We start from the raw sequence: 27,612 nt of genomic DNA on the forward strand, positions 1-27,612 counted from the left end.
GTGACCTAAGGAGTGTACACTTCGGACAAGCTAAGTAATGCACATTTTTACATTTCATTTCAGGTGTGTAGTGATCCGCCATGACTCAGCATAAATTGTCCACCAGAAAGAGATTAAACAAACCGATTCTTTTTGGAACGCTACTCCTCGGACTGGCTGCTGTGTTCGTCAATAGGTGAGAAATGACCGTGCAGGATAACGGGCGCCTCACTGCAGGGTACGGTCTACATCTCGCTTTCGAAAAAGTTTTTGGCTGGAACAGGGGCGGACTAACTTCTCTGGGGGGCCCAGGCTGACATAAAATTGGCCAGTCGAAGTCATTTTGGAGCCGAAAGAGAAACGACGAGGTATTAAGGAACGTCAATAACATGCTAATCGAAGAACGGGGTGCCAGCTGTAAAACTTATCGATCAGGATGGGCGCGGGGGCTTTGTCAATAAAATTCACCGAGCGCCGGCGGATTGACCGACCAAATTTAAAATATATTATGGATTATAATAGTTATACAAATTGTTTGGAGTACGCATCTGATCTGTGTTTTGTGTTACAAAAAAATCTAGATAAGCAGGGAGTCCCTTTTAGAGTGGGGGGCCAAGGTTGTTACCCCCCGAAGCGTTTTTCAGGGTTGAGCATGTGAACAAGCACGAGATTTGAACCAATGACCTTCCGATGACAGGGACAGATGCCTAACCCACTGAGGCCCTGAAAGGGTACCCCACCCTCCCTGTCGGGGAATCCCGGCCCCCCTGAGAAATACTCATTACTGATCGAATAAGGAGATGGCTAGAAGAAACTCTCACATAGCATTCTGAAAGGACATTTTTTATTTAGGAGTCTGATTCTTCAATTTATTATATATTTGTACAGTGACCATTACGTGAAAATATTTATTTAAAAAAAGTTATATGGGAAGTACAAGGGTGCCAGTAAAACACACTGTTGCACATGTTTACCCTCCATCAGACACGCGTTCTTCTCAGACGTGGCAGAGATCCGAGCTCAGGATCAGGCTCGGAACGAGGCTAAGCGGCTGGAGATTCTCAAAAGGAGGGAGAGACAGATGGATGAGCTGGCTGAGAAAAAGCATCAGACAGGCAGGTGAGGGCGATTGTCCCGCAGGGGCACAGTGGGACTGGGTACCTACCGCCTGTCACCCCGCAGGGGGATGAGAGTGAAACCGACGACCGTGGAGATCCATCAACTGAGGAGGACGTCGCGACAGAACATCGTGCGACTGCTGTGAAAAGGACAATGATGGTGAAGAATAAATCCAAAGGGAATCCGAGTTTAACTGAATATCCGTGCCACGTGTATTAATCGGTGTTGCCTAATTATCAATGTCAAATGAAGAAATACGCGTTTTTGGAAAAAAGTTTGAATAAATTGAGACACCTCTATAAAAGAAAGCATGCGTGCGCTCTTATGATTCGGTAACCAAGACAGCCCTGTTCCCAAGTTATTTGTTCGTATAAGACTACTCCATTCTTTTATCGGGTTGCTTTTCCTTTAGACTTGTATTGGAATACTGCTGAAAAAAAATTGGTTTGTCGAGTTTCCATGGGAATTTACCCGTATGCTTCATTTGCCGCTTGCTTACGTTAAGTCAGTGTTAAAGGAAGCAGCCGCTAGAGGGCAGCATTGGCTACATCTACTGCGGACACGCAGGATACGGTATCAACAGGTGGCGAACAAGTGTATGAAACTGCTTCGTGGTTCATTGTCTCCAGAGAAGTGGCCATTTAAACGTGTGAATTCGGCCTACAACAGACATGTGGAAACCATGGCGACATATCAGACACCAGAATGACATCCTTTGGTTTTTAAATACAGTATTTTATTAACTTTTGAGCTTTACAGTTCCATTTCAATACATGCAGAGTCTAATATAAATAATCCCATTACTGCTAAGGCTGTATTTTACACGTGTGTTTGCATTTATGCACATGCATACATGTGCACACTCACGCACACACACAGTTATCAGACATCATATAAGCAGAGCGATAGATAGTACAGCATGTAACTCATCAACAGTGACTGGTCAGAACGAAACGAGGCGTCATGCAAGGCCCAGAAACCTGTTACAGGCAAATCATTCAGTGGCAGAAATGAGTGAAACTCACCCAGTGCTAGACCACAGCTGAAGGCACATGAAGACAAATGAAACTGGGAGGTGAAGGAGTCAAAGGTGACATTAATAAAAGAGCCCAGAGTGACGGCCTTTACATTACGGTGAATTCGCTTATAGGGTCACACTCCCAGCATCTTTGGTCTGAACAGGCAGATCCGCTATCTGGACAGTCTCCATCGCGAAAGCGACGAATACCAGAGACGCACAGAACCACAAAACTGAGAACATCTGTGGAGCAGGATAGTGGGGGGCAGCCACACTCTGGACAGGCTTCTCCTGTGGGCCCTGTGAGGCCGGAGATCCGCCCCCACCCTTGTGGACAGTGGTACATAAGATACGTCTTATTGAGGCTCACCCCTAATTTCATACCACCATGATGTAAAGCCATACAGAATAAGGCAGCCCCCACCCCCCCACCACGCAGTGGTAAACCAAACAGAAAGAGAAACTGCGTGGAACAAAAGTGCAGTTTACAGCGCAAACCAGAAACAGAGTGTGCGCGAGAACGTTAGTGTGGTCTACATACACATAGTGTACACACATGCAATCCCGTGTGGGGGGGCCCAGGGACGAGTACGGCGTGGGGGGAGAGGAGCCCCCGCTTCAGGTCTCCATCTCCTGAACTGCGCTTGTCCCGTGAGGTGCTGTGGTATCTTGGGGGGGGGTGCTCCATTACGCGCTGAGAGGCAGCAGGCCGGGGGGCGACGCTGAGTGGGGTGCCGCTTTCATGGCTGCCAGGGGGCCGGCTTCCAGTCTGTTCATTGGCCTGCACAGCACAGCATGGGGGGGGGGGGGGGGGGTTACAGTACAGACTCCTCTTGCCTAAATGAAGCTCAGCACACTTTACATTCAGACACTAGAGGCAAACAGGCTCTTAAGCGACCAAGAAACACTTGCATGATCGAGCTAAAGGAGGCTGCTCATGTGCGGGCGCTGCTCATGTGCGGGCGCTGCTCATGTGCGGGCGCTGCTCATGTGCGGGCGCTGCTCATGTGCGGGCGCTGCTCATGTGCGGGCGCTGCACCTCGACACACTGTCAAGGGGCTTTCAACCCACCGCCTCTACACGCCACCAACAGGCCTCAGCATGTTGCCTCGACACGCTGCTGACAGGCCTCGGAGCTCCGCCTCGATGCTGCCAATGACGCCATGACGCACCACCAATGGGCCGCTACACACCACTGATGCACATACGCAGTGGAGCCTCCATGCATTCCCAGCCCTGTCCCGGTCCCCGCTGACCCAGCCTACTTCATACTGACATCGTTCCTCAAGATTAAGTTGCACCCTTAACTGCTTTGGGGATGAAGCTCCTGCATGGAGGATCTCCAATGGTTCCAACGGCTCGCTGTGGATCAGCATCCCCCCCCCCAGTCACCCCCAGTCACCCCCAGCCTGTCCGGCTTCTCTGGGAGGGGTACCAGGCCTTTTCAGGTGGGTTTTTACGGAGAGCTCCTAATGAATGGGCAGGCTGGACTCCATAACCACACCAGAATGAGGCAGATCTGTCATCCAAATCGCTAGCCTAGTACTGATACTGTAGGTCTGATCATTTAAGACCTTGGCTGTGTTCGAATTCAGGGGCAGCATCCTTTCAAGGCTATTATCAAAGACCATCTGCATCACAGCGGTGCAACCATGTTGTCCCATTTCCAAGGCTCCTTCAAATGCGGTCAAAAAGTGTACTTTTGCTAGGTCGTGAAGGATGCACCCATTGGATCTTTTGCAGCAAAATATATCCCAAGATTCTTTGCAGAGGTAAAGTGGGTGTGTCCAGGCTAAGCCGATGGAAGTGACGCTTTGTGACTAAAGGTCGGGAACAGCGTATGACGCAAATAGGAAATTATCCATAGGCCAGACCATACTATTTGACAACGCTTTCTGGTCGACCATTGAAGTACGCGGCCTACAAAGGGTGCCCCTTTGCAGACCACCTCCTTTGAGGAACGCGGCCTACAAAGGGTGCCCCTTTGCAGACCACCTCCTTTGAGGAACGCGGCCTACAAAGGGTGCCCCTTTGCAGACCACCTCCTTTGAGGAACGCGGCCTACAAAGGGTGCCCCTTTGCAGACCACCTCCATTGAAGTACGCGGCCTACAAAGGGTGCCCCTTTGCAGACCACCTCCTTTGAAGAACGCGGCCTACAAAGGGTGCCCCTTTGCAGACCACCTCCTTTGAGGAACGCGGCCTACAAAGGGTGCCCCTTTGCAGACCACCTCCTTTGAGGAACGCGGCCTACAAAGGGTGCCCCTTTGCAGACCACCTCCTTTGAGGAACGCGGCCTACAAAGGGTGCCCCTTTGCAGACCACCTCCTTTGAGGAACGCGGCCTACAAAGGGTGCCCCTTTGCAGACCACCTCCTTTGAGGAACGCGGCCTACAAAGGGTGCCCCTTTGCAGACCACCTCCTTTGAGGAACGCGGCCTACAAAGGGTGCCCCTTTGCAGACCACCTCCTTTGAAGAACGCGGCCTACAAAGGGTGCCCCTTTGCAGACCACCTCCTTTGAAGAACGCGGCCTACAAAGGGTGCCCCTTTGCAGACCACCTCCTTTGAAGAACGCGGCCTACAAAGGGTGCCCCTTTGCAGACCACCTCCATTGAAGTACGCTGCCTACAAAGGGTGCCCCTTTGCAGACCACCTCCTTTGAAGAACGCGGCCTACAAAGGGTGCCCCTTTGCAGACCACCTCCTTTGAGGAACGCGGCCTACAAAGGGTGCCCCTTTGCAGACCACCTCCTTTGAGGAACGCGGCCTACAAAGGGTGCCCCTTTGCAGACCACCTCCTTTGAGGAACGCGGCCTACAAGGGGTGCCCCTTTGCAGCCCACCTCCTTTGAGGAACGCAGCCTACAAGGGGTGCCCCTTTGCAGCCCACCTCCTTTGAAGAACGCAGCCTACAAAGGGTGCTCATTTACAGACCACCTCCTTTGAAGAACGCAGCCTACAAAGGGTGCTCCTTTACAGACCACCTCCTTTGAAGGATGCAGCCCCTGAATTCAGACACGCCATTCTGCTGGGATGAGGCCCCGCAGCGTCCGTCCACACCATGCAGCTGTCCCTGGGGTGACATGATTCAGGCAGCAGACAGACCCTCTCCCAGAGCAGTGTTAGGTAGCTTAGATATGCTCAACCACCTAGGCCATTAGTACAGATTACATCTACCCTAAAGCCTGCGAAACCCAGCTGTACTCGGCATGCACGGATGGCGCTGGTGGTGGAGTTACCAAGAACAAGTGCTGGAAAAAAGACCTTCTCCTTCCTGCTGGGAGAGAGACGGGGTAAGGGAGAGGCTTTGGCACCACTAAGCCCTCGTGTTAATTACAAGATCACAGCTAGGGAGGGGGTGCCCATTTCCATTGGGGAAGGTGGAGCAGAATGGCCGTGGTATGGAAGATGTGCGTTTCAGGTGGGGGGGGGATTCACTCACGCTTTGTCGAAGTAGGTAGTATGGATGGGGTGCGAGAACTTGGTGGCGTTGCCATTGGCCATGCTGGCGCTCCCTGCCATGTAGCTCCGCCTCGCCGCCTGGTCCTTGGCGAAGTTCCGACACGCAGCCAGCTTGGACTCCAGCGCCTGAGGGGATGGACATGGACACAGGGCGCCCCCTACAGCTCACATCCTGTCACTTATCGCATGTCCTAGTGGACTGATGAACGCACTAAAGATTGGTGGATGTTTCAGTAACTGTATAGAACAGAATTCAGTTCTCTCTATTAGGGCTGATAATTCAGGTGGGTTACCAACTACCAGCAAACCAGTCATACTATTACACCCTCTGGAGGAATATTACACATCTAATTATGACCATCAATCTCTTATTCAACTGAGAGAAATGCCCATCGCACTCACCCCTACTTTCCGCAGGAGATCACCAACTATATTGAGAGCCGATACTCTGGCCGATGGTGTTAGCGGTGAGCTATTGCAGCCATTGGTGAGCACTAGGAGCAAGAAAACGGTCACTATCATCATCATGGACACAGACCTCATTTCCGCCAACGTGGAGCCAGTGCTGGGCTGATTCTCATTCTGGGACTTATGAAAACTGGCCTGCTTTTCCACGTTTCAAAAATGATCAGAAAGGATACATAGATGAACGTGAGAGTAAAGTACTCTGATGTGAACGGCTAGCCCTCTTGCTCTTCGCTGTTGTGCCTTGTTCTATATAGAATATTGTTTCTCTTATACGAGGCCAATAATAACGTCAAACAACATTAATAATTCACAGCGATTGTTCTCAAAACAATGGGTAACATTCTTGATTAAAAGAAAATGTTTTTTCATTTTGCGCAACTGATTCGACGGATACATAACCTGATTACCATTAGCTACACAAATCCTTTACACGATGCTTTTACAAATACTTTTATTGCTGCTGTGAGTACAGTGCCGCTTCCACTAAAGTTATCGTTCCAGACCAGCTTTTCTGTGCTGCCGTGCTGGAGCCGTTATGTTCTGCCCTAGGGCCAGTTTTTTGCCATGGAAACGCATGTAACCAGTTCCGGATTGGGAAAAAGCCCGGGCACCAGCACTGCATTGTTGGGGGAGGGGCTTAACAGGTACTTGCTGTCTTAAGACCTGTGCTGCTGGTGAAGACACTGTCCATGTTCTTGCAGAGGGGCGTGGCTGGCAGTGACAGCGAGGCCTGGACGCCAGAATCTGTCTTGTCACTGTCAAGCGTTGGCGAGCTGGGAGCCGACATGCGTGTGTCGGTCTGTCGCTCGCGTACAGCCAGCTCCTGACGCAGGTCTGCAGGATGGACGGGGGGGACATCAGCCTGCCAGCGACCGTACATGACGCATTGCAACGTCTGTGGGCATCACAGGTCATAACATTCTGAAGCAGAAATGAGAGCTTCCTGAGAGTGTACTGGCTCCCTCAGGGAGTCACATGACCATGCGGGCCCTTGTCACATCTGTCTACAGTACGAGAGACCAATAAACACAAAGCTGCCTGGCAGTCATGTCAGGTGGCGCGTGCATGTGGGTGGTCAGCGTACGCCTCAGCACTGAGGCGGCCCGTCGCTATAGCAGTGCTGTGCCTCGCCTCGGTGCCTCAGCTACCTCTGGCTTCGTCTTTCAGTCTCTGCACAGACACCAGCAGCGACTCCTTCTCGTCCAGCTCGCTCTCCAGAAAGGCGTTCCTCTCGATGGCCTGGTTCAGCCGCTGCTCAAAGTCCTCTAGTGAGACAATTGTTGCCCTGGATGCCCGGAAGGAATACCTCTCAGAGATCATGCGACGTGCTACAGAGCACTGAGCTCCAGCTACAGCCCGCTCTACTCGGGGCGAGAAACATTATCATACACATAACACTATGCTGCCAATGTCCGACTGAGGCGATCAGCACGGGCCTCCCCAGAACCTCCCCCAGGATTCGCAGCCGCAATGGTGGAGCCCAGCCTGACCTCTTGGCCCTCTCCAGGTCGTCATTGGCCTGCTCCAGCTCCCGCACGTATTTATGGAGCTGCTCCTTGATGCCTTGCGTCTGGCCCAGTTCATCCTCCAACGTGGAGATCTGCTTGTAGCTCTGTGTATACTGCTGCTCTAGCTTCTCCTGAGGGGGAGTACAGAAGGCAGCGAGGGTGGGAGGAAGCTCTGGAGGTAAATAATGCCGCCCACCCCCAGATCACGAAGGAGACATGTGTATGTCCTAGTGTAGTGCTGAGAGTGCCCTCCCCTCCCTTTTAAAGCCAGACTAAGGCCACCCCCATATATTCACCATCCCTTTCCACTGGTCTACACTCACAGTGCACTTCATGTTCCAGGCCCAGTCACACTTGTTATTACTGTGAGACTTTTTTTGTTGAAGCAAAGATAGGAAGAGAAGTGCCAACACACAGCACAATGGAGTTCATGATGAAGGTCCTTTTGGGTGGATGACACACAGCCCTCTACAGACTAATAGAGTATGAAATGCATCGTGCTGCACGAACAAGGCGGCCTTTATGGAGGCAGGTGACACTGAGGGAGGACTTGGCAGCTTCGTGCGTCACATCCAGTCGTTCCTGAATACTATCAGTCCAGATTTCCAGCAAACACTGCTCCCCTGCCTAGTATGGCACGATCAGTACGGCACCGTATGGACCGGCTAGTGCGAGTAGACCCCAAGTCTGGCAGCTTGCGATTGCAATACCTGTCCACCTGGTGGCAGCACATCCTACCTTCAGGACCTCAGCCTCGCTCTTCAGCCTCTGGTTCTCCGTCTGCAGGTCCCGTATCCGGTGCTCCGCCTGGCCGAGCTGGGCCTCCAGCTCAGCTTCAAGCTCCCGACTGCCCTCCTGGAACTCCGTCAGCTCCTCCTGGGCCTCCTGGTAACTATGGGGAATCGGGGGGGGGAGCCAGCCCGCCATCAGAGAGGAGCGATCGCAGTATGGCACACGCACGAGGTCAGGCAGTGATCAAAACAAGCGGCCTGGTTCTGCACACAGGCCACATTCCACTGTAGCATTTTGACCACACCTCCCAAAATGGCCCATCACTCATGGGGCCTGACCCCATCAAGGATGTAGCTCAGCATCTTTCTCTGGATAGACACTGGCTGATCTGGGTCCAAAACAGCAGCCTGAACCAGAGAGAGTCCCGGGCTTTTTGCAGACTGTCTGATTGTGTGCAGAGCATTATGGGACAGTATAAATAACAGGTTTATTTACTGCAGGAGGGCCGTGCTGCAGCTGGAGTCTGTATGCAGCCTGCAGACAGCTAATTAGAGAGCAGCTATAAAAAGCAGGCGCGTGACAGAAGGCTGAAGGGCTGGGGCACCTTGGAGCTGCTGGGGTATAAGGCCACCAGCAGGGTAGGGGGTGGGGGGCCCCATCACACGCTGCTTAGAATGCACAGGGGGGCAGGACCTGTGACTAGCACACCACACAAACACACACACCAGCGGCACGCTATAAAGCGCTACACTGCTCACTGCAATGCTCACTGCTCACTGCGAAGCTCCAGTCTGCATGCATGTATGCATGTGCGCACACACAAACACACACAGCCTTTCACTGAAATGTGTCTCCAGTCCACTGTTGGAGCCCAGAGTGTGGAGAAGAGTTAGGGCCGTTTAGAGTATCTGCTGGGATGTTTGTACAGATGAGGGTTGATCTCATCCCTGGTCCTGTCAGTCACGTGACTAACTTGTGTTGAGGTCCCCGAGGCAATAGCCAGACCTTCTCCCCCCCCCCCCACATACACACAGGGGGGTCATCTTGTTTCAGATTAGCTTCACATTTCGCAAGGCCATTCAAACCCACTGAACTACAGATAGACTTCAAAGCTCCCCTGCCTCTTAAAGAGAAACAGAGGAATCAGATTTCTAAAGAAAGACTCGCAGAGAGTCCTTCACGGCTCCGACCCCGTCAATGACACAAGCTGGCCGAGCCGGAGCTGGGGCCAGTTGGTGTGACCTCTCAGTCGAGGATAACCGATTGCCTGAGGTCACACAAAGGCACGTAACCCCTCCTCTACACCAACGCACAGCCAGCACAAGACCACAGACTGGAACAGGCCTGAGGCCTTTATACAAAATCTGGGGCTTTGTTACAAGGTTCCTGCCAACACATGATGGAAGCACAGCCCTTAGGAGACAATGGCAGAGTGCGGGGGTGTGTGATTCTGTACTCTTACGACATTGACCAGCTCCTCGTTCATCAGACTTATCAAACAGATGAAGAAACAGTCTGTTGGTGTGTGTCTGTAGGCCACAGGGTCAGGTTTACCTCTGCATGTACTGGTGGGAGAGGGCCTTCCAGTACTCAATCTCCTCATCTTTGCAGGAAAATTTTGGTGCAATCTCGGTGTCCATGGTCGGCAAACCTGTGAGGGGAGGTGATGGCATTTGACAGTTTAGCTCCAACATGCAAACGTGCATATGTATACACATGCACGGCTGGACACAGGCATAGGCTTGTAGAAGAGCAGGTTCATGGCTGTGTATGCAGCTCTCCTTCACCCAACAACCTGAGCTCATCCTCAGCTGGCAAACACCCAGCCTTCCCATGGAGCTACATTTAGCCATTGCCCTCCACCTGACCCTGTGTCAGAGACATCGTGTCCCAGGGACAGGAAAAGTTGTTGTCCATCTGGCCCCAAGAGGCAGGACTTACCCCCAACCCCTTCCTATGCTGTCACAGCCTCAAAGTTGCATGTGCTGACTTGAACTGATCTATTTTTAAACACAAGCAACACCTGTCCCACTCTGAAGCAGACATGCAAATTCAAAACTGCACTTCACTCTGTCAATAGAGAGAGAGAGGGAGAGGGAGAGAGAGAGAGAGAGGGAGAGGGAGAGGGAGAGGGAGAGGGAGAGAGGGAGGGAGAGAGAGAGAGAGAGAGAGAGAGAGAGAGAGAGAGAGAGGGAGGGAGGGAGAGTGAGTGAGTTTTCACTTTGGAGGTGAAAGGTGAGTTGTGCAGCCAAGCAAATCAGCGACAGGAAGGTCATTTTGGCTATGCCTGCTCGGCACAGAGGAGCCAAAGCAGAGCCAGGCTTCACCCTCCCCTGCTGCTCACTTGGTAGGTGCCACGTGGCACACTTTGCTGTGGAGGTGGTGCACAACACACATGGCCGTCAATTCCTATATCTGAGGCAAATTACAGGAATAAACTCAGACACCTTTCTGCTTGCTAGCAGAGCCGCTGCCTCAGATGCAGGGTACACTGCCCCCCTCTCTGCAGGAAGAAAGCCCCGCTCCCCACAGCTGCAGACTCCAGCCCCAAACTCTCACCCTCACATCTTTATGATGTGATGGGGGGCCTTCCCACCCCTCCCTGCCCCTTGCATCGAACACATCGGCTTGGAAATCTGTCCTGCCTCTGAGCCCTGGTCCCCTGTGAGCTTCAGAATGGGACTGCAGGATGAATCAATACCCTCCAAGCAGCTAATACACACCGAGGGCCACTTCCTCCCCCCGTGCCACGCTTCGGATTACAGACCTACTGATTCTACCTGGAGCACAAGATGAGGGGATCAGAGGAAATAAACTAATCAAGAGAGCTTTGATTACTGTCAGGCTCGGGAGCGTGCTCACAGAGGTGTCGTCGTGCTGGCGGCGAGGGCAACATGACATTCCTGTCACCAAAGAATGGTTGAATCAGCATGTGGGAAGGGATGACAGGCCAATGATGTCATTGTGTACACTCACTGCACCACACATAACACCACCCTGAACAAAGACGACAATCTCACACCCAGGAGCATGACAGCGCAGTGCCCATACCACCACAGAGACAGACAGGTGTAACCAGTCACATGACCTTGGCCGTGGCGTTTCATGTTCCGACATTCCTGCACGCACTCCTCACATTCTTGCACACTTACAAAGACTCTCGTGATCACAGGAGACATTCGCAGGGTTACTGCTCACAGAGAAACTTCACTGCAGGAGCCGTGTCAGAAGCAATAACAATAAAATAGCAGGAAACAAGGAGTAATCGCAGGTCATCCAGGGGATGAAGCCAGCAATGTGGATGCGTGCCATCTGATCCATACCACATGGGGCAGAGCGAGGAACTTGAGTAACGGATTTGGACATAGAGCCTAAATCAGGGCATTGAACCATGCAGTTAAGGTAACTGCCTCTACAAGGCAGCATGCAGAGTGTAAACAGTCATTTTTAAAATGGAAAATTATGACACTCCTTAAGGGGCAGTGCGAGAGACCATTAATCACATTCACTTTTTGATGCATGATAGTTTTGGCTGCAGGCCCAGTTCACATAACACGCATTATATTTGCCCTTTATCCCACGAGCACGTTCTGATCACAGCCCTGCAAACCCCCAGGTAAGGCGGCTTGGTTTTCCAAAATCAAACACACACGCTGCCCCACCCATCCACAGAGAAGCTGGCTTCCAGACCTCTGGAGAGGCGCGGCCAATGGCATCATGTCTCACAGCTTACGGGAGTTTCCAAAATAAGAATCTGCATGCACATATACCTATGCATCTCGATTTCTCAGACTTTTCAGCAGTTCTGGGTGGAGCTGGGAATCATTAACTGCTTTAAACTTAACAGGAAGAGTCTGCCAATACAAAAATGCAAACCTACTGGGCGAGTAAAGATCCAAACTGGTTTGTGCACAAAGATGCCCGTAAAATGAAGGAAACTTCCTTTATTCACACAAGCATAGAGAGCCTGGATTACGAGGGCCACAGAAATGTTCTGACAGCAGACGGGCGCTCCTTTTGCCATACATGATAAGCAACAACAAAAGTAACAAAAGCATTTCTCATTCACAAGGGATCTTCCTGTACCTCGAAATGGTTTCAATTACAATGCCTCAAAGAAAAAATTACAGCAAGGTTTGATTATCTGAATTTCACGATACACTCGTGATCCAGAGGCAATTTGTGTCTTCAAATCTCAGCGATTTATACTTTTAACACAAAAGGAACTCTGAAAAAGCACGAGGTGTCTTCAGAGTCACAGTCAACACATGCACGGTCAGCCCGTCTTGCAGCACGGCCAACACCGTATGGACCCGGCCCAGCTGTCTCAGCCCTGACACGCAGAAAAGAGCTACGGTACTGCGGGCCATACATGTGTCCAACAGAAACGTGCGTTTAATCTATCCAGCTGGTGTTGGCTGTTGAGTAGACATACTGAGGTCTGTACAGCACATGACATTACTCCTCCGCACAGTGATTCACAGCAGGGGTGGCAATGCATGTGTGGGTCCTGCTATTAGTGCCAGGTCAACTGCGGGACTTGTGCAGCTGCACTTCTGTGCAAAGCACTAAATCTGAAGTGCTACACTTAACACGCTTGTCAGTGGTGGCGGTGGGGAGCACAAGCCAACGAAAAGTATGTTAAATATTCGAAATCGTAATGCGGTCCCATGATGCTCTGAGATAAGCTTAGAGGAGAACCCTGGCGAAGCTAATGCCATTGCACGACTGACTAGTAAAACTAGGCTGAATCCTTCACAGCAACAGCCTCTTCAAAGTACAGTAAAGAGAAGATGGAAGCACACCCAACACGGCAAGACAAGCAGCAGTCTTCACAAATATCCACAACTAAACACGTGAACGTTTAAGTACAAACCCTGTGTAAATAAGCAGCTCTGCTGTGCGTTTAAATCACTTGAAGATGATCTGTAATGTGTGTAAAGTCCTTTGATACTTGCTACCTGCCCCAGCAGCAATGTCCTGTGTGTGTGTGTGTCCGGCTGGACTAGCATATACGGTTACAGCATAGTCGTCACACAAAAACGCGTCTTAAGGGAAGGTCACATTACAGCAACCGCAACAAAGGCATTTTCAGGCAGGCTGAACTTCAACTAATGTTAAGGATACTGAACACCAGTGGCAAAGTAAAAGTAATGCTTACAGCCATGACTGGTGTGTGCTGAATCTCCCCTCTGACCGCCACTCCATACGAGTGGCTATTAAGCATCTTGCGGCACATATATGACGCAATTTAGTAGCACACCATCCGGATAATCGCCGCAAGGACAGTGTGAAAACCTACATGTACCACTCAACATGGCTGCAGCCAAAAAAGGCACAGGTCGACATGGGGAGAAAAACACACTGCGGTGGCAGCTCAGAGGGAGGGGGGGCAACCACGTATTCCAACACTGCATCCAGACTTGAGACAGCAACACCAGCACTGTGGTTATGGGTACATTTCTCTTTCTGCTTTCCCAGTTCTGCCATACGCCAAACCACTGGAATGAGAGGAACTAAACTATGGATCTGTCACCATGGAGCTTGTGTCAATAAATAATCCACCGCTGCAGCCACCATTCATTTCCAAATTAAGGCAGCACAACACAGACTCTTCCCCCTCATGAAATAGTGGGAAAAGAGAAGAGAACAGTCACTGATTCCTCAGTGATATTCATACTGCTGAAGAAAGGAGCAGAAAGAGCCACAGTCACAGGGCCGGTCACCTGACACGCAGCTCTGATGTCACGCCGTGAAACACCAAAGCAATGGTGTGCCACAGGGCCTACGATCCATTTCCTGTTTTGCTCTCATAAAACTCAACTGACTGAATACGAGAATCTCAGCTCCTGGCGGCCGGATGTCACTGAGGGAATGCGGTGTGTGTGTGTGTGTGTGTGGGGGGGGGTTGCGAATAAGACCCATACATCTGGACTTACGGAACACTGCAGGATCATCAAAAAAACAAGCCTCGCCAAAAGTCTATGTGCCAGGATTGGTAACAAGGCATAGCTTAACAAAGGGGAATCGCACCAAAGCTCGATCACTTTGCATATCATTCCTCAGGCTTACTGAAGAGAAACAACACAACTCATCAAAAATTCATTATTGTCATGTTTGGATTTCTGAAAAAGATCTTAATACTTGCTGCAGATTAAATAAACCATCCAGTGGATATATCCTCCTTTAGTCTTATTGTTTTTGACAGAAATACAGATTCACAGGAAACGGTATTAGATACTAATTTTAAGGTGGCAGTCTTACAACAAACTCGGGAAATATTAACAGTCTGACACGCCTTCATCTGATGTGAGGGTGGAATTTTCTTTGGAACAGAGAGCTTGTCTTCTGTACTGGTAATGCCAGTTTTAATAGACACTGAATTAAAATGAACTTTTTGTTGATTTTCTTTTAGTGAGGGGAGAAGACATTCTTGTATGTTCTTTATTTCTATGAGAAAAGTTATTTTAAAAGTTGTTAAAGGTTAATAAATCTTCACATTTATAATAAAATCCTCACTCTTCCAGTTAAGAGTGAATGAAACAAATGAAGATCAAATCTGGATTATAACATTCCCGATCTTCTCAGATATGAAATAAACACATTTAAATTGCGTCTTATATACAATGAAAAGGCAGACAATCCTAGAATCCGAACAGCAGCGGAATCAGCTCGAATCATCCGCAGGAAAAACTGACTTCGGTCCATTTTCTCTCAAACGCTGAATAACAACGTCAAAGCAAGCTGGTTCCGTAACTCATTTTCCCACTGTTGATTTGGGGAGGGAAATCAAGGCTTGCCAGCTCGTTTACTTAAACTTTTACATGACTCATCACCACTGTTGGCACCTAGCGTTTTAAAAAGGCATTTAAAACCATAAACCAGTACACCCAGTCCGTAACGGTGTGCTAACAGGAACCAGCTTGTGTCAAACAAAACGGTTTAACGGCAATAAAAAATACTCGTCGGTCTGTAGAAATACTGATAGGACATTGCAGGACAAAATCTGGTTCAGTCAACCTATACCGCTTTAGATTCCGTTAGGAAGAGCAAATAGAAACTTTGAGCTCGATCTCCGTATTCAGCAATGCAAAATCCACTTAACGTGCCTGTAAACTTGTGCGTTCTCTTCACTGGAGCACTAAGTAAAAACCACAGGTGTAGTCCCAGAAATATGCCCGGCGTTACCGGCTCGATAGGTGTAGCCCCTGGGGTGACAGACTCACGCCCCGGCGGGTCATGCGCCACTGTGATGCCGTGCACATCACTGACGGGAATGACTGTCACAGGCTTCCAGTACCTGCTCGAAACTCAACGGTAAACAGCCTGTCTGGGAAAACTGGGAATCTCCGCCGGTCCCTTAAATAGGACCTTGGGAGTGAGAGCAGCACAGGCAGTCCGCCGAGACGGGGTTAGAAAAGCCGGCGGCAGCCAAGAGCCTAGCCGCCTCACCGGATATCTATACTTTAATGTCCTAACTTTCACGGCGAAGTTCTGGATAACTACCTAATCAACTCAGTCTCAGTCTCCGACTCGAAACAGCCCCGTCCGGCTGAGCTACCGGGAAAACGACACATCACAATACGAGTTTTCAAGCTTTTTTTAAGTAAAAGTTCGGTGGCCAAAAAAACACGAACCCTGAACCAACGCAGGACTATATGACACGTCGAACATCGCCGGGACCGAGTCCGTTCACCGTTCCCCCGACGAGGTGAAAACGCAGCATTAGAGACCGGCTTTTCTCTTCGGGGCTTTACCTTCGAGTGAACGCAGGGCTGGGACGTGGCCGAGCCGCTACCTTAGCATTTCCGAACCGCTCCGCCTTCCGCACCGCCGCTCCCTCGTCCGCAGTCTCCGCTTCTGAGCCCGAAAGCCGGCGAACACTGTTCGCGAGGCCGGCGCGCGTCGCTTCCGGCACGCGATGACGTCGCTCGCTCCGGATTCCCAAAATATCCAGATGACGTAATCTCACATCGCGAGTCCACAGCCCTTTGGCCTGGAGCGCTCGGGAAATTACCTCAAGTTGCGGTTTTGTGCCATCGCCCATGTAACCTACTAATTATTTTAATTTTCCATTATTATATAGCTGTCATGCATGTTACGACGCCTTGTTCTGCGATTCCTAAATCTGGGGCTGGTTGGCCAACTGGGAATACCTTGCTGTTGCAAGTAACTTTTTAATTAGGTTGGGCCGTAAAAACACCCAACTACTGAAAACACGGAGTATTTCACTGTAAAACCGTTAATTTGTCAAAAAAAAATTAAGCACTGTATTTTGCTATTTTTATTTCATTAAACGTTATCTGTTTAGTCAAACTTATATAAATAGTCACTGATTCACAATCGTTTGGGAACAAACCCAGCTATGTTAGGGGTCATAAAAATAAATATAAAAAAATACTATAACCAAGGTAAGCAGTTAGAGAATGAATAAAAAAACAGTATACCGTTTTATTATAAGAAAATCAGCACTATTCAGTATTTGTTTACCTTGCATACAATTTTTGAGTGCCATTATTTGCGAACTTCGTAATGAATCGCTAGGACTGAAAAGCAGTACCGTTCTGCGTTTGCAGTTGTCTTGTTTTGGCACCTACTACTGGCGAGAATGTAGAATTCTGTGTGGGAAGAACTTCGTAAAAGAAAGAAAATAGTACATTAATGAAGAAAATCAATCCATCCTTTTTTTCGACCTCCCCCCCCCCCCCACCCGCAGGATCGAGTCAGGATTCTTCCCATAGCGCAAAGTAAGTTAAAATGTTAGTTGTTCAGTAGCCAAAAAACCAAGCGCGCGTTTGTCATTCAGGGTATTTCTGCTTTGTCTTAGAGCACGTTCCCGTTAAAGGCGCCCCCTCCCCGTCGGAAAACGCCGTGTGCGTGCTGCTGTGTTGATGCTGACATGTTCACCTCGGCAAAGGCATGACGGCGACACTGAAAGTAGTTAAAAGGAAGTTAAAGGCAAGAAGACGGCAGTGTGGGATCGATGAGCGCCAGCGATGGTCCAGGCGAAAGCGTCGGGCGCTGACAGAGGCTTCACTGGAGAGGCAGCAGAAGGAACTCGTGCGGCCAGCACCGAAAAGGCTTTATGACTTTTAATTAAGGCGGCGATCAGGGCTTAATCATTTCCAAGCGCAAGGAAAAACTCCTGCTTCTTCGCCTTGAGCCGGGATGCCGGAGACGGAGGAGGACGCCCGGGCTGAATGCCCGGTTTGCTACGAGGTCCTAAATGCCAATTCGCGGACGCTCAGCTGTGGGCACGTTTTCTGCCACGACTGCCTGGCGAGGACGTTGCTTAGCGGGGCAGGACAGGGACCGATCACCCGGAAAAGCATCACCTGCCCGGTGTGCAGACACTTGACCTTCATTTCCGAACGGGCCGGGGGTAAAGGCACAGATTACAGCCAGGTGATAGAGGTGCCTCCCATTTCGGTCGGCTGCCGGGAGGACCAGCTCGGGAACTACGTGCTCCCCTGCACATGGCTCCCCGGGGTTTTTACCCGGACCCGAGCGGTCACCCCCATCCAGGCTCCGCAGATCTTCACCATCAGCGGAGAAGGGCGACCCATGGAGGACGGGGAGCAGGTCAGCGTGCTGAGCGCGGCCGGCGAGTCGCTGGCCCGGCGTGGGCGCCCCGCAAACCGCTTCAGCGCCTGCGGCGTCCTGTCGCTGCTGCTCATCCTCGCCTCCCTGGCGGTGGCTTCCGCGATTTTGCGCTGGATTCTGCTGGAGTACCTTTAACTCGCTTTTCTGGAATTGGTACGCAGACGTCTCTGAAGGCTGGAAAAATATAATTCATGATAAATTAACGGCACGTTCCGCTCTGTTGAGTGTATTTTAAGGTAAAATGCGGTGCTGCAGACTTGCTTCGTGTTATTTCTTTGGAGTTTGTAATTAGACCACCGATCTTGTAATCTTATATCGTAAAAAGTGTTTAAAATTGTAAATGGTACTATCTGCCAAAACCGTTTTTTAACCTTTTTAGATTTCCACTTAATCTTGATACGATCTCTGTGAAGTGCACAGAATTATGATCTAAAGTGTTAGCACCACAACGATATGGAGATTTTATGCTGTAATTAAAAAAATTCTTAATAAACTTTTGAAACGATTTTTAATGTTCTGTGCCAAGATAATGACTAGTTACTCTGCAAGCCAGACCATGGAAAGCAGTTAGAAGATGGATGGAAGGTAATCGGTTAGTATTTCTCAACTTATGAACAAAATGAAGCCTGATGTTATTTTTGGAAAATGCAGGATCTTTTTTGACTATTAATAAATATGTTCGGAGTATATCATTCCTAGAAACGGGGACGAATGTGACAATTGAACAGAAAAATGATTCCTGAGCCTGCAGAGTGGCAGAATCGTAAGCGCAGTAATACCACACTGTAGTCCCGCATGTATGGTTATGAAAACACAACCCTTAGCTTTACCTGACGCACAGTCCTGCTGCTGCCCCTTTAAGCCCCCCCCCCCCCCCCCCCGTTGCCCGGTAACAAGCCCAAACAGCCACACTGGTCATGGCTTCCGCACTGCACAAAGTCTGGAGGCTTCCTTCGGATGATGGGAGCCTGGTCTTTGACGAGAGGGAGTCTCTGCTCACACAGCTGCTGGACTCAGGCAGGGCCTACAGAAAGGTTTGTATTGTGACCCTTGACCTTTGCTCCACATATGATGCCTTGTAAGTCCGTCAGAACACACACGCACAATGGCTGACGTCACTCCGGTGTGTTTGGGGGAATTAGGTTGGTTGTAAGAGGCAAAAAGAGCCATCACTGATTGACATTGACTGTGTAGCAGAGTACTCCACAAAGCTCCTTTTCAGTTGCCCAAACTCCTGGCCGGTCTGTGGACCCCTTTAGCCTGATGTCGCTTTCACATTCAAATCCGCTGGGCTCTCTCCCGAGGGAGAACGTGCTGTGTAGTCATGGCGACTCAGCCCTGCCGACTGCCAGTTTGCAAGGACGTCCAGGATGCTGGTGAACGGAGCCAGCGTCAGGGTAAATTCAATACCCACCCCCTGGGGGTGAGATTCTCCCCCTGCAAATGGGGCGGAGTTTGTTTTGCTCTGGGATTTGCTGCCGGCTGTCAGTGTGGCCCTGCTGTGGAACCGGTGGGTCTCCAGGATATGATATTAAACACAGAGACAGCCTGTCCTACAGCTATGAAGGTAGGCCCAGACAGTCCAGAAGAAAATGTTGGGACCAGCCTCTTCCACCGCCTTTGGGCCCAGAGGATGGTGATGCGTTCGCAAGAGGAGATGGTCAGTACAGTGATGGGCTTTTCTGTTCTGCTCGTTCATATAATCGGCCAATTTGAATGTACCTTAAAAGGTCGGTCTCAGGTCAATGCGTTTGTATAAAGGCACGTCACCTTTGTGATGCCACTTGGAAAGCTAGTATTGGAGCGGGAGCAGAAGTATGGCCAACCTTGGAAGACGGTGAATAGTGACCTTGAGTGAGGTGGTCCTATTAGACATTCATACAAACAGCCCCCCCCTACCCCCCCCCGACTGTGCTGTTTATATATTTGGAGGTGCAGCTAGAATGTTGATGCTGGCCGTAACGACATGACCTGCCCAATCTTCGGCAGACTTTTCCAGGTAACGTGCGGCTGTCTTGTTGACAGGGCACACAGCGTCTGTTTGTGCTGGGGGTGTGGGGGTGATCTCTACGGACAGAACCTGGTTTTCAGGTCCGCTGCTAGGGACCTGCTTTCGCGTTCGGGGGTGTCGAGTTACGGCAGCGGTCACTGAGAATAGGAGGCAGTGTGTGGGATTGTGTAGGTGCTCACATCGGGGGGGTCAGGGGTTCAGGCTATTGTTTTACCTGTCACCTGTGACTTCATTCATTATACTCCCCCCCCCAGAAGTTCCTGTTGCACCGGCTGGTGGTAGCCTCTGGCATCTCTGCGAGCTGCCCGGGCAGGATGGAGCTGGGAGGTAGGTGCCATCTGAGAATCCTCTGTGCCTGTGAAGGGGGCTCAGGTTTGGGACACTGCTCTAACAAACATGGAGTCCTCTGGTCAGGCTGGAACTGTGGGCATTGTGGGCCACCTCTCCGCGCTCACAGGGAGTTGAGGTAACACCAGGAGTGTCGCTGATGCCCCTCCCTGCAGTAGGGGGTGCTGAACAGATGTCCCGTTTGTCGACATTGGACAATTCCCCTGGGATCCATTTAAGCCACATGTCCACGACCTGTGCGGGGAATAATCTCATGATGTCTTTCCCTCAGCCCACTGGGAGACCCTGTGCCACAGAGTCCAGCGCCGTCACCATGGAGACGTGGTTACCGGACTGCTGCTCCTCTACCCGACCTGCGCGCTTCACATCGTCGAGGTAATCAGTAAGACGGGTATTTTCTTCAGCGAGGGATTAGCTTAGTTAACCTTCGCATCCTCAAAAGAATCCCCCCCCCCCCCCCCCCCCGCAGATCAATGCAGATTATCCATAAATAGTAGCCCTGTTTTCCCCCCTCAGCCCCGCTGTGTAAGGTCTAAACATGTAAACACACAGCATCCCCCCCCCCCCTTGTGTCCCCAGTGCTCCAGCGAAGCCCTGGTCACCATCCTGCAGGACCTGGGGGGTGTGCACACACCAGAGCACAGGTGCCGCCTCTATCACCCACTTCAAAGTGGACTTAAGGGAACCTGCTGTTGTACCTTTGACAACGGCCCTTTTTGCTTTACTACAAGGTTCCACAATTCCGGTCCTGGAGGGCCAGACTGCAAATTTTGTTCCAAACTGGCCCCCCAGGACTGGAATTGGGGATCCCTGCTTTACTAGCTTGTACGGTTGTCTGTAAAAAGATCTCCTAAAAGTTGTTCAAACTGAATAATTCCTTTGAATAATTTTAAAACTGATAGCTGTGGACACCTGTCAGCTCTGAGTGACTGGAGCTCAAAGCTCATTTGCTCAGTATCTTTCTTGTGAAGTCATTCATTAAAAAGCATTTTTCCCTCCCTTTCTGGATCAAACACACATGTCCAACCCGCTGTGCATGTGGTGTGGGTGTCCTGGCTGCCTCGTGGCCCTGCAGCCCCCCCGCCACGGACGCCAGGGTCCTGGCAGTGTCACATGACCTGCCGGTGCGGCTCTTCCTGCAGTGGAGCTGCAAGGCGCTGCCTCCAGTGGCTCGGACTCTGGCGGGCGGCTCGGAGCGGGAGCCCACAGAGAAGCTGGTCACAGATGCTCTGGAGCAGCTGGTGCAGCTAAGCCAGCACATGCTCAAGGTGCCCAAGGTGGGATTTCCTGTCCTGAGTCAAACCTGCAGTATTCACATCACCCTGTATAGATCCTGGGTAACCATGGAATGTAAATTATTCCATGGGATGTATGTGATATATTTAACAGTCAATGCAATTCTTACAAGCAATACATTTTTGCTTAGACCGAAAACCACCTTAAGCTCGACCTAAGAAACCAGGCGACCTTCCGTGTGAGATGAGACCCCCATAAGTGCAAACGGAGCACCCAGGTGGCTTTAAGTGTGTCGTGGTAAATTTGTGACAGTTCAGTATTTTCAGCTTGCAGGTCAGTCCCCTAGGTGAGGAGCAGAGAGCAGACATGCCACTGTGAGTAGCTGATGTAGCCCCCCAACACTAAGTGTTTTTAATTGGCTGCACAAGGGGTCAAAGGTCGCCATGGATACTGCCCTGGACCAGGTGCCAGAGCTGATGGTCCCGCAGGGTGTGGTGGAGGAGCTGCTGAAGAGAGAGGAGCTTCTCACGCCCAAGCAGTACTTGGAGGTCTACCACTCCCCACTCAACGCGTTGGGGGACTCCGGTAGGGCATCGGGTGAGTGTCACACACACACTCACTCAGACCACCTTAAAGTGTGTGTTACACAGACCAGTGCGTAGAGCACAGACACATGCATGCAGGAGCTCACCAAGTCCTTCACTAACCACACACCTTCTGTGTTTGTCTGAAGGACACATCTTCAGTAGCAACTTTATTACCACAGTATAGATGTGAGCAAAGGTTATAAGTCGCAGGTAAGTTACCTACATGATGTGGGATGTTAGCTCTATGGGGGCAGCTGTGGGCTGCTCCATCTGGATCTGGATCTGCTGCCCTAACGTAGATCTCCTCTGCCTTCCCCTCAAGGTGTGTGCGTGATGTGCTCTCCGGGTTCTGGCAGCCTCAAGGTTTCTGTGTCGCTGGCTGCAGCTCTGTGCTCTGCTGTCACCTTGTGGCGGTGATCGGTACTACAGCCCCCGACAACTGCGAGCCCCAGGGACTTATACGCAACGTCTGCCTGAACGTCAGAAAGACAGTTATATACTGTAATATCATAATGACATTGATTATGATGAGAATATTAGCTTTACACATAGTACCACTTATTTTTCTAGCATCATTGAGTTGTAGCTGATCAACTGCATCCCCTCACTGATGGTTAATTTGTGAATGCAGAGTAAAGTACAAGAAATAATCACTCGTCCCTGTAGCCCTTTTGCTTATTAGCTCACATGAAGGTGACGGACATCTCTTCATCCCTGTATTCGGCTGGGTGTCATACTGTTGGTAAGTAAGAGCCAGCAGTACAGCTGAGCCCCGTCGGGACTGCAGGTCTGTCTCCCTGACTTCCTGACTTTAAGGTGACCCCCAACGCCCCCGCCAAGCAAACATGGAGGTCTGGAAGAAAAGGCAGCCGAAAGACATCACACACCTTTTTAAAAACGAGCTTTAATCAACATTCTAATAAGGACCGATGGAGTGGTACACAGATGCTGGACCATGGGCGTGTCGGGGGGCGGGGGGCCAGAGGTACCCCTACCACTCTGCACCCCAGGGTGTGGTACAGAGGATCCCCCGAATAGCCCCCAACAAGGGACAGAGCAGCCTCCAGACTGAGCACATGTACAGTCCCAGCATGCACCTCAGTGTTACGTACAGCATCTACAGAGAGATCATGTGACCCGTGCTTTCAGTTTCTGGTGTAGGAGGGGCGGGGGCTTGTATGCAGGTTACTGGAAAGACTGGCTGATTGTGGTTGAGGACCCTGGATTCCAATGAAACAGCTGAAAAGACTCCATGTCAGCTGACCTCACTGTATAGCCCATTTTGATTGGCAGATGGACCATGTCAGCTGACCTCACTGTATAGCCCATTTTGATTGGCAGATGGACCATGTCAGCTGACCTGACAGCACCCATCTCTGGGTATTCTGTGTTTAGACACCTAGTTCAGTGATTTTACACCTAGGTCTTCGGTAGCGACCCCTAAGTCTGGCCGCGTGTAAGTCAGTAGGATTTTTAACCCTCACCAATGCACTCAAACATGCATGCACACACAATAAGCCAGTCTTATCCATCTCTCTGCTCTTACCTGTCATACTAGGCATCTCATGGGTCTTCTGGGTTGTGAGGCAACCAGCCTTACCTTCAGTCAAAATCAGATTATTAAAGAACCAACTGTCAGAGAGCTGACATACAGAGCATCATGGGTTCCCCCCCTCCAAAAAAATGTAATAATAGCTACCTGTAAAAATGTTTTAGTGTGTCAGAAGATCATAGCTAGCTGGTTAGCAGAACGTGCTGCTTCAGCATCTCCTAAATAAGGAATGCATTTTTAAAATATTTAGCGTAGTGACTGTTTGTGGCCAGCAGGGGTCATGAGAGAGCGGCTGTTGCCACTGCTCCTAACTCGGAGTGTGTAGTCAGGGAAACCCCAAACCCCTGTTAGCCCAGCTACCCTCCTTCACTTTGCCTGCAAACCAATTAGGGCTGAGCGATGACACCACATGACCTCACTCAGTCCCTCTAATGGGAGTTCATCACAAAAAAACACATTTCTCCAACAGTTAAGGGCTGGCCTGAGCATTTGCTAAAAGATCATTCTATAAAACATTACCTCTTTTTCTTGGGGGGGAAGCTAACAATGTAATCAAACAACCCTTTACAGAACAGCGAACAAACCATCACACCAGATGATAACCGGACTGACTGTCACAGTAAGCACACCCACCAGCAATGCAAGGATACACGTCATCAGCACGAACATCAACATGGTTTTCATATAGTATCTCACACAGCTCTTTAAACAAGGAGGATTCTGGGTAACCAGAAAGAAGCGAACAAAGTGCTCACATCACCTTCCATGCCTTCTGTCATCCAGTTTACTGAGGTTGTCCATGAAAAATGTTGTAATTGCACTTTAATCTGTATTCACTTTCTGTTTTGGAAGTTCTCATCGTCGGGTCGGGCCTGGATTGAACGTTATTGCTTTCTCAGGTGACTGGAGGACCGAAATTAAACCCTGTTAGCAAATCACTTCGAACGTGACTTATAAAACAGTTTGATGAGTACAGGGCTTGTACAGAATGGCTACCCTCTTCATCACAAACCCATAACATTTGAAACGGCTCCCTCTGGTGGCAGCAAATGACATTCCTCAGCTTTTGCGTTCACCTTGCACAGGCTAAGGAATTGTGTGGGGAGAAGGGGTTGGGGAAGACGGGGGCCGGATGGTACCTGGTGGCATGCATGAGCATGGGGGGAGGGGGGTCACCCTGTTTAATCAGCACCCTGTACCCAAGCCCTCTGCAAACTTTCAAAATACAAACATCTTGTCTGCGCCCTTCCTGCATTTGGCCCTAAAGATGGATTAAAAAGAATCCTTTGTCTTTGAAAAGTTGCCAAGATGATAGGATAAAAACAGGAAATCCAGAGATCCTACATTAACCTTCAGGTGGTGTGTGTTTACATATATGTTTGTCTGTTAGGTTATTCCAGCTATGCATATACACACACACGTATGTACAGTGTTAAGTATTTACAGCAGGACTTTTTAGCATTTGAAATTGCGTGTAATGGGGTCAGGCTTATCGCTTTCAGGCAGTGCACAGCCTCCTTGCCCAGTGGGGGGGGGGGGGGGCAGAGCTTGGTAGCGGCAGGCACTCCGCCCACGACTCACAGCCCCCTCCAGTCTCCCAGGGTTGGGGTCCGGAGGTTCCAGTTAACCCTACAATGGATATGTGTCTCTTGACGGTTTCACATCTATATTTAATGAAAATATTTCCTAAAGGAATAAAATCAGTAAAATATTTCGTATAATAATTTCATTTATAATTGTCATTTTTAAAGAAATACTTTCGCTCTCTCTCTCTCTCTCTCTCTCTCTCTATATATATATATATATATATATATATATATATATATATTTTTTTTTTTTTTTTTTTTTTTTTTTCACGTCTGTGATCATCACTCTGATTTTGGTCACTATGGATGGATTCTTGTTCAGCCTCCTGAGTGATTGGAGAACATGTGCTCTAGCCACACCTCTGTGGCATGACCACGCCCCACATGCTGGCCACGCCCCACAGAGAACGTGTCATTGGGTCTGAGCAGACGGGGGGAGGCTCCAGATCAAATGGTCCAACAGAGGACACCTTCTTCACGGCACCTGAACAGATCTAGCAGATTTTGTATTTTCGCTTATAAATGTGCTCTAATATATGTATTTTATATATATATATATATTTAAATATATTAAACTGATTTCTAAAAATAATATGACATATATAGCTTATATAATATTATAAATCTATCGTTTTTATTTTCTACTCAGAGGCACAGAATGTGAGCTGCTTGCTGTGATGGAGATGGACTCAACCGGACTCAACCGGAACGGGGCCTCAGCGTGGGGAGGGTGCATATCACCACCCCCCACGGCGACCAGTGCTGGCTGGGGAGGTGATGTGAATAGATGGGGGTCCTGCTCATTGGTGCAGTGGGCATCTTTGAGTTTGACACTGGGACGCAGGCGAGGATGACAGTGTCGAGAAAGAAAATTCGAAAAACGATAAAAATGTTTAGAAAATGACCATGCGGTACCTATAGATAACACTTCTGTCACATGGGCTTTCGGTCCTGTTTTCGCAGGTCCCAGTGTAAATATATTCATATATTCTGTTCTTTTAACATTATCTACAGACACGAGCCCCTTTGCAGTCAGTAGAGAGAAAGCCAGTTCTAGCCTGGGGAGGTGGGTTTGTGGAGTGGTCCTTTAGGGAGGCTCGTCCAGGGGGTGCGGGCAGCATCCGAAATCCGACAGCCTCCTACACAGCTGGAGGACAAGGAGGAGGCGGAGGAGGAGAGCAGGAGAGCCGGTAAATTTGTGTGCGTGTGGGGGGGGGGAGGTGTAGGATTGGTTGATTGCCAGCAGGGGGCGTTCCTTGGCGCCGTCATAGCACGGTGCTCTCTGACTCCTCCTCAGACTCCGCCCTTCTGGTCTGTCCCGCTGTCATCGGCGCCGAGTCTCCAAAGGGGGTGGCCTTGTGCTTATTGTGGGGGCCATCCGGCTCAGCGTAAACAGAGGGGTAATCCGGCTCAAGGAGAGAGTCTTTGGTGACATCAGATGGTGACAAGGGCACAGCGGGGGCGTAGGGAGGAAAGAGAGGGGAAGAGCGGTTAGCCATCGTGCAGGGACACGAGGAGGCGGCACGTGATGGCAGGAGTTGCGACACACGAGCGGACAACAGCGCGGACGCATTATATGCGTAGGAGACGTCATCATACATAGCAGGCTGAGAGCCCAGGGGAATTCTGGGTACCAGATAATCAGCGCAGACCTTTCAGTGGGGCTTGGATAATGGAATAAGCAAGTTACGAAAAGATCAAAATATACACTGCTCAAAAAAATTAATGGAACAATTTTTAATCAGAGTATAGTATCAAATCAATTAAATGTCTGGGATTTATCTGGTCAGTTAAGTAGCACAGGGGGTTGTTAATCACTTTGTTGCCTTGGTATTAATGAAATGAACAACAAGTACAGTAGAACGGCAACAATGAGACGACCCCCAAACAGGAAAGGTTTCACAGGTCCCTCCTCATCATTTCTGACTTTTTTCACTTGTTTTGCATTTGGCTGCAGTCAGTGTCACTACTGGCAGCATGAGGAGATACCTGGACCCTACAGAGCCTGCACAGGTAGTCCAACTCCTCCAGGATGGCGCATCAATACGTGCCATTGCCAGAAGGTTTGCTGTGTCTCCCAGCACAGTCTCAATGGCATGGAGGAGATTCCAGGAGACAGGCAGTTACTCTAGGAGAGCTGGACAAGGCCGTAGAAGGTTCTTAACCCATCAGCAGGACCGGTATCTGCTCCTTTGTGGATGAGCACTGCTGGAGCCCTACAAAATGACCTCCAGCAGGCCACTGGTGTGAATGTCTCTGACCAGATGATCAGAAACAGACTTCATGAGGGTGGTCTGAGAGCCCGACGTCCTCTAGTGGGCCCTGTGCTCACTGCCCAGCACCATGGAGCTCGATTGGCATTTGCCATAGAATACCAGAATTTGCAGGTCTGCCACTGGCACCCT

The 27,612-nt window shown here is 50.0% G+C and overlaps 4 protein-coding genes across 13 annotated transcripts in view; 2 read left to right on the plus strand and 2 right to left on the minus strand.

The window, feature by feature from the left end:
• Nucleotides 1–1,812: 1,812 nt before the first annotated feature.
• Nucleotides 1,813–16,346, minus strand: LOC125741929 (nuclear distribution protein nudE-like 1-B). 6 transcript variants are annotated; one of them, XM_049013467.1, is made up of 10 exons: nt 15,922–16,031; nt 9,839–9,935; nt 8,291–8,444; nt 7,535–7,683; nt 7,193–7,329; nt 6,708–6,878; nt 5,979–6,070; nt 5,557–5,702; nt 5,354–5,388; nt 1,813–2,897 (listed from the first exon to the last, which is right to left on the minus strand). In XM_049013467.1, exons 1-10 carry the CDS (start codon nt 15,956–15,958, stop codon nt 2,890–2,892), a joined length of 1,026 nt encoding a protein of 341 aa, XP_048869424.1. In that variant the 5' UTR covers nt 15,959–16,031; the 3' UTR covers nt 1,813–2,889. The 6 variants fall into 6 exon arrangements, with proteins under 6 accessions (XP_048869424.1, XP_048869420.1, XP_048869422.1 ...); XM_049013463.1 differs by lacking the exons at nt 9,839–9,935; nt 15,922–16,031 and adding an exon at nt 16,042–16,346; XM_049013465.1 differs by lacking the exons at nt 5,354–5,388; nt 15,922–16,031 and adding an exon at nt 16,042–16,180.
• Nucleotides 16,347–16,479: 133 nt separating this feature from the next.
• On the plus strand, nt 16,480–18,392 carry LOC125741933 (RING finger protein 222-like). Its single transcript, XM_049013471.1, has 3 exons — nt 16,480–16,695; nt 17,001–17,031; nt 17,112–18,392. Exon 3 carries the CDS (start codon nt 17,453–17,455, stop codon nt 18,020–18,022), a length of 570 nt encoding a protein of 189 aa, XP_048869428.1. The 5' UTR covers nt 16,480–16,695; nt 17,001–17,031; nt 17,112–17,452; the 3' UTR covers nt 18,023–18,392.
• A 390-nt stretch (nt 18,393–18,782) lies between these two features.
• On the plus strand, nt 18,783–22,719 carry LOC125741931 (testis-expressed protein 47). Of its 2 annotated transcripts, none has more exons than XM_049013469.1 (8): nt 18,783–18,921; nt 20,153–20,225; nt 20,518–20,621; nt 20,826–20,890; nt 21,322–21,523; nt 21,911–22,079; nt 22,216–22,279; nt 22,392–22,719. In XM_049013469.1, the coding sequence occupies exons 1-7, from the start codon at nt 18,805–18,807 to the stop codon at nt 22,251–22,253; spliced, it is 768 nt and encodes a 255-aa protein (XP_048869426.1). In that variant the 5' UTR covers nt 18,783–18,804; the 3' UTR covers nt 22,254–22,279; nt 22,392–22,719. The 2 variants fall into 2 exon arrangements, with proteins under 2 accessions (XP_048869426.1, XP_048869425.1); XM_049013468.1 differs by lacking the exon at nt 18,783–18,921 and adding an exon at nt 18,986–19,547.
• A 2,754-nt stretch (nt 22,720–25,473) lies between these two features.
• The window catches only part of LOC125742592 (rho GTPase-activating protein 44-like), a 46,350-nt gene continuing 44,211 nt past the window's right edge, over nt 25,474–27,612 (minus strand). For 3 of the 4 annotated variants that reach the window (XM_049014718.1, XM_049014719.1, XM_049014717.1), the window contains one exon: nt 25,474–26,630. In XM_049014718.1, the coding sequence (XP_048870675.1) occupies nt 26,473–26,630 (158 nt within the window). In that variant the 3' untranslated portion in view covers nt 25,474–26,472. The remainder of the gene's footprint in view (nt 26,631–27,612) is intronic. The other variant, XM_049014720.1, reaches the window with a different exon arrangement.

The sequence above is a fragment of the Brienomyrus brachyistius genome, chromosome 5 (genome assembly GCF_023856365.1).
Source record: "Brienomyrus brachyistius isolate T26 chromosome 5, BBRACH_0.4, whole genome shotgun sequence".
NCBI lineage: Eukaryota > Metazoa > Chordata > Actinopteri > Osteoglossiformes > Mormyridae > Brienomyrus > Brienomyrus brachyistius.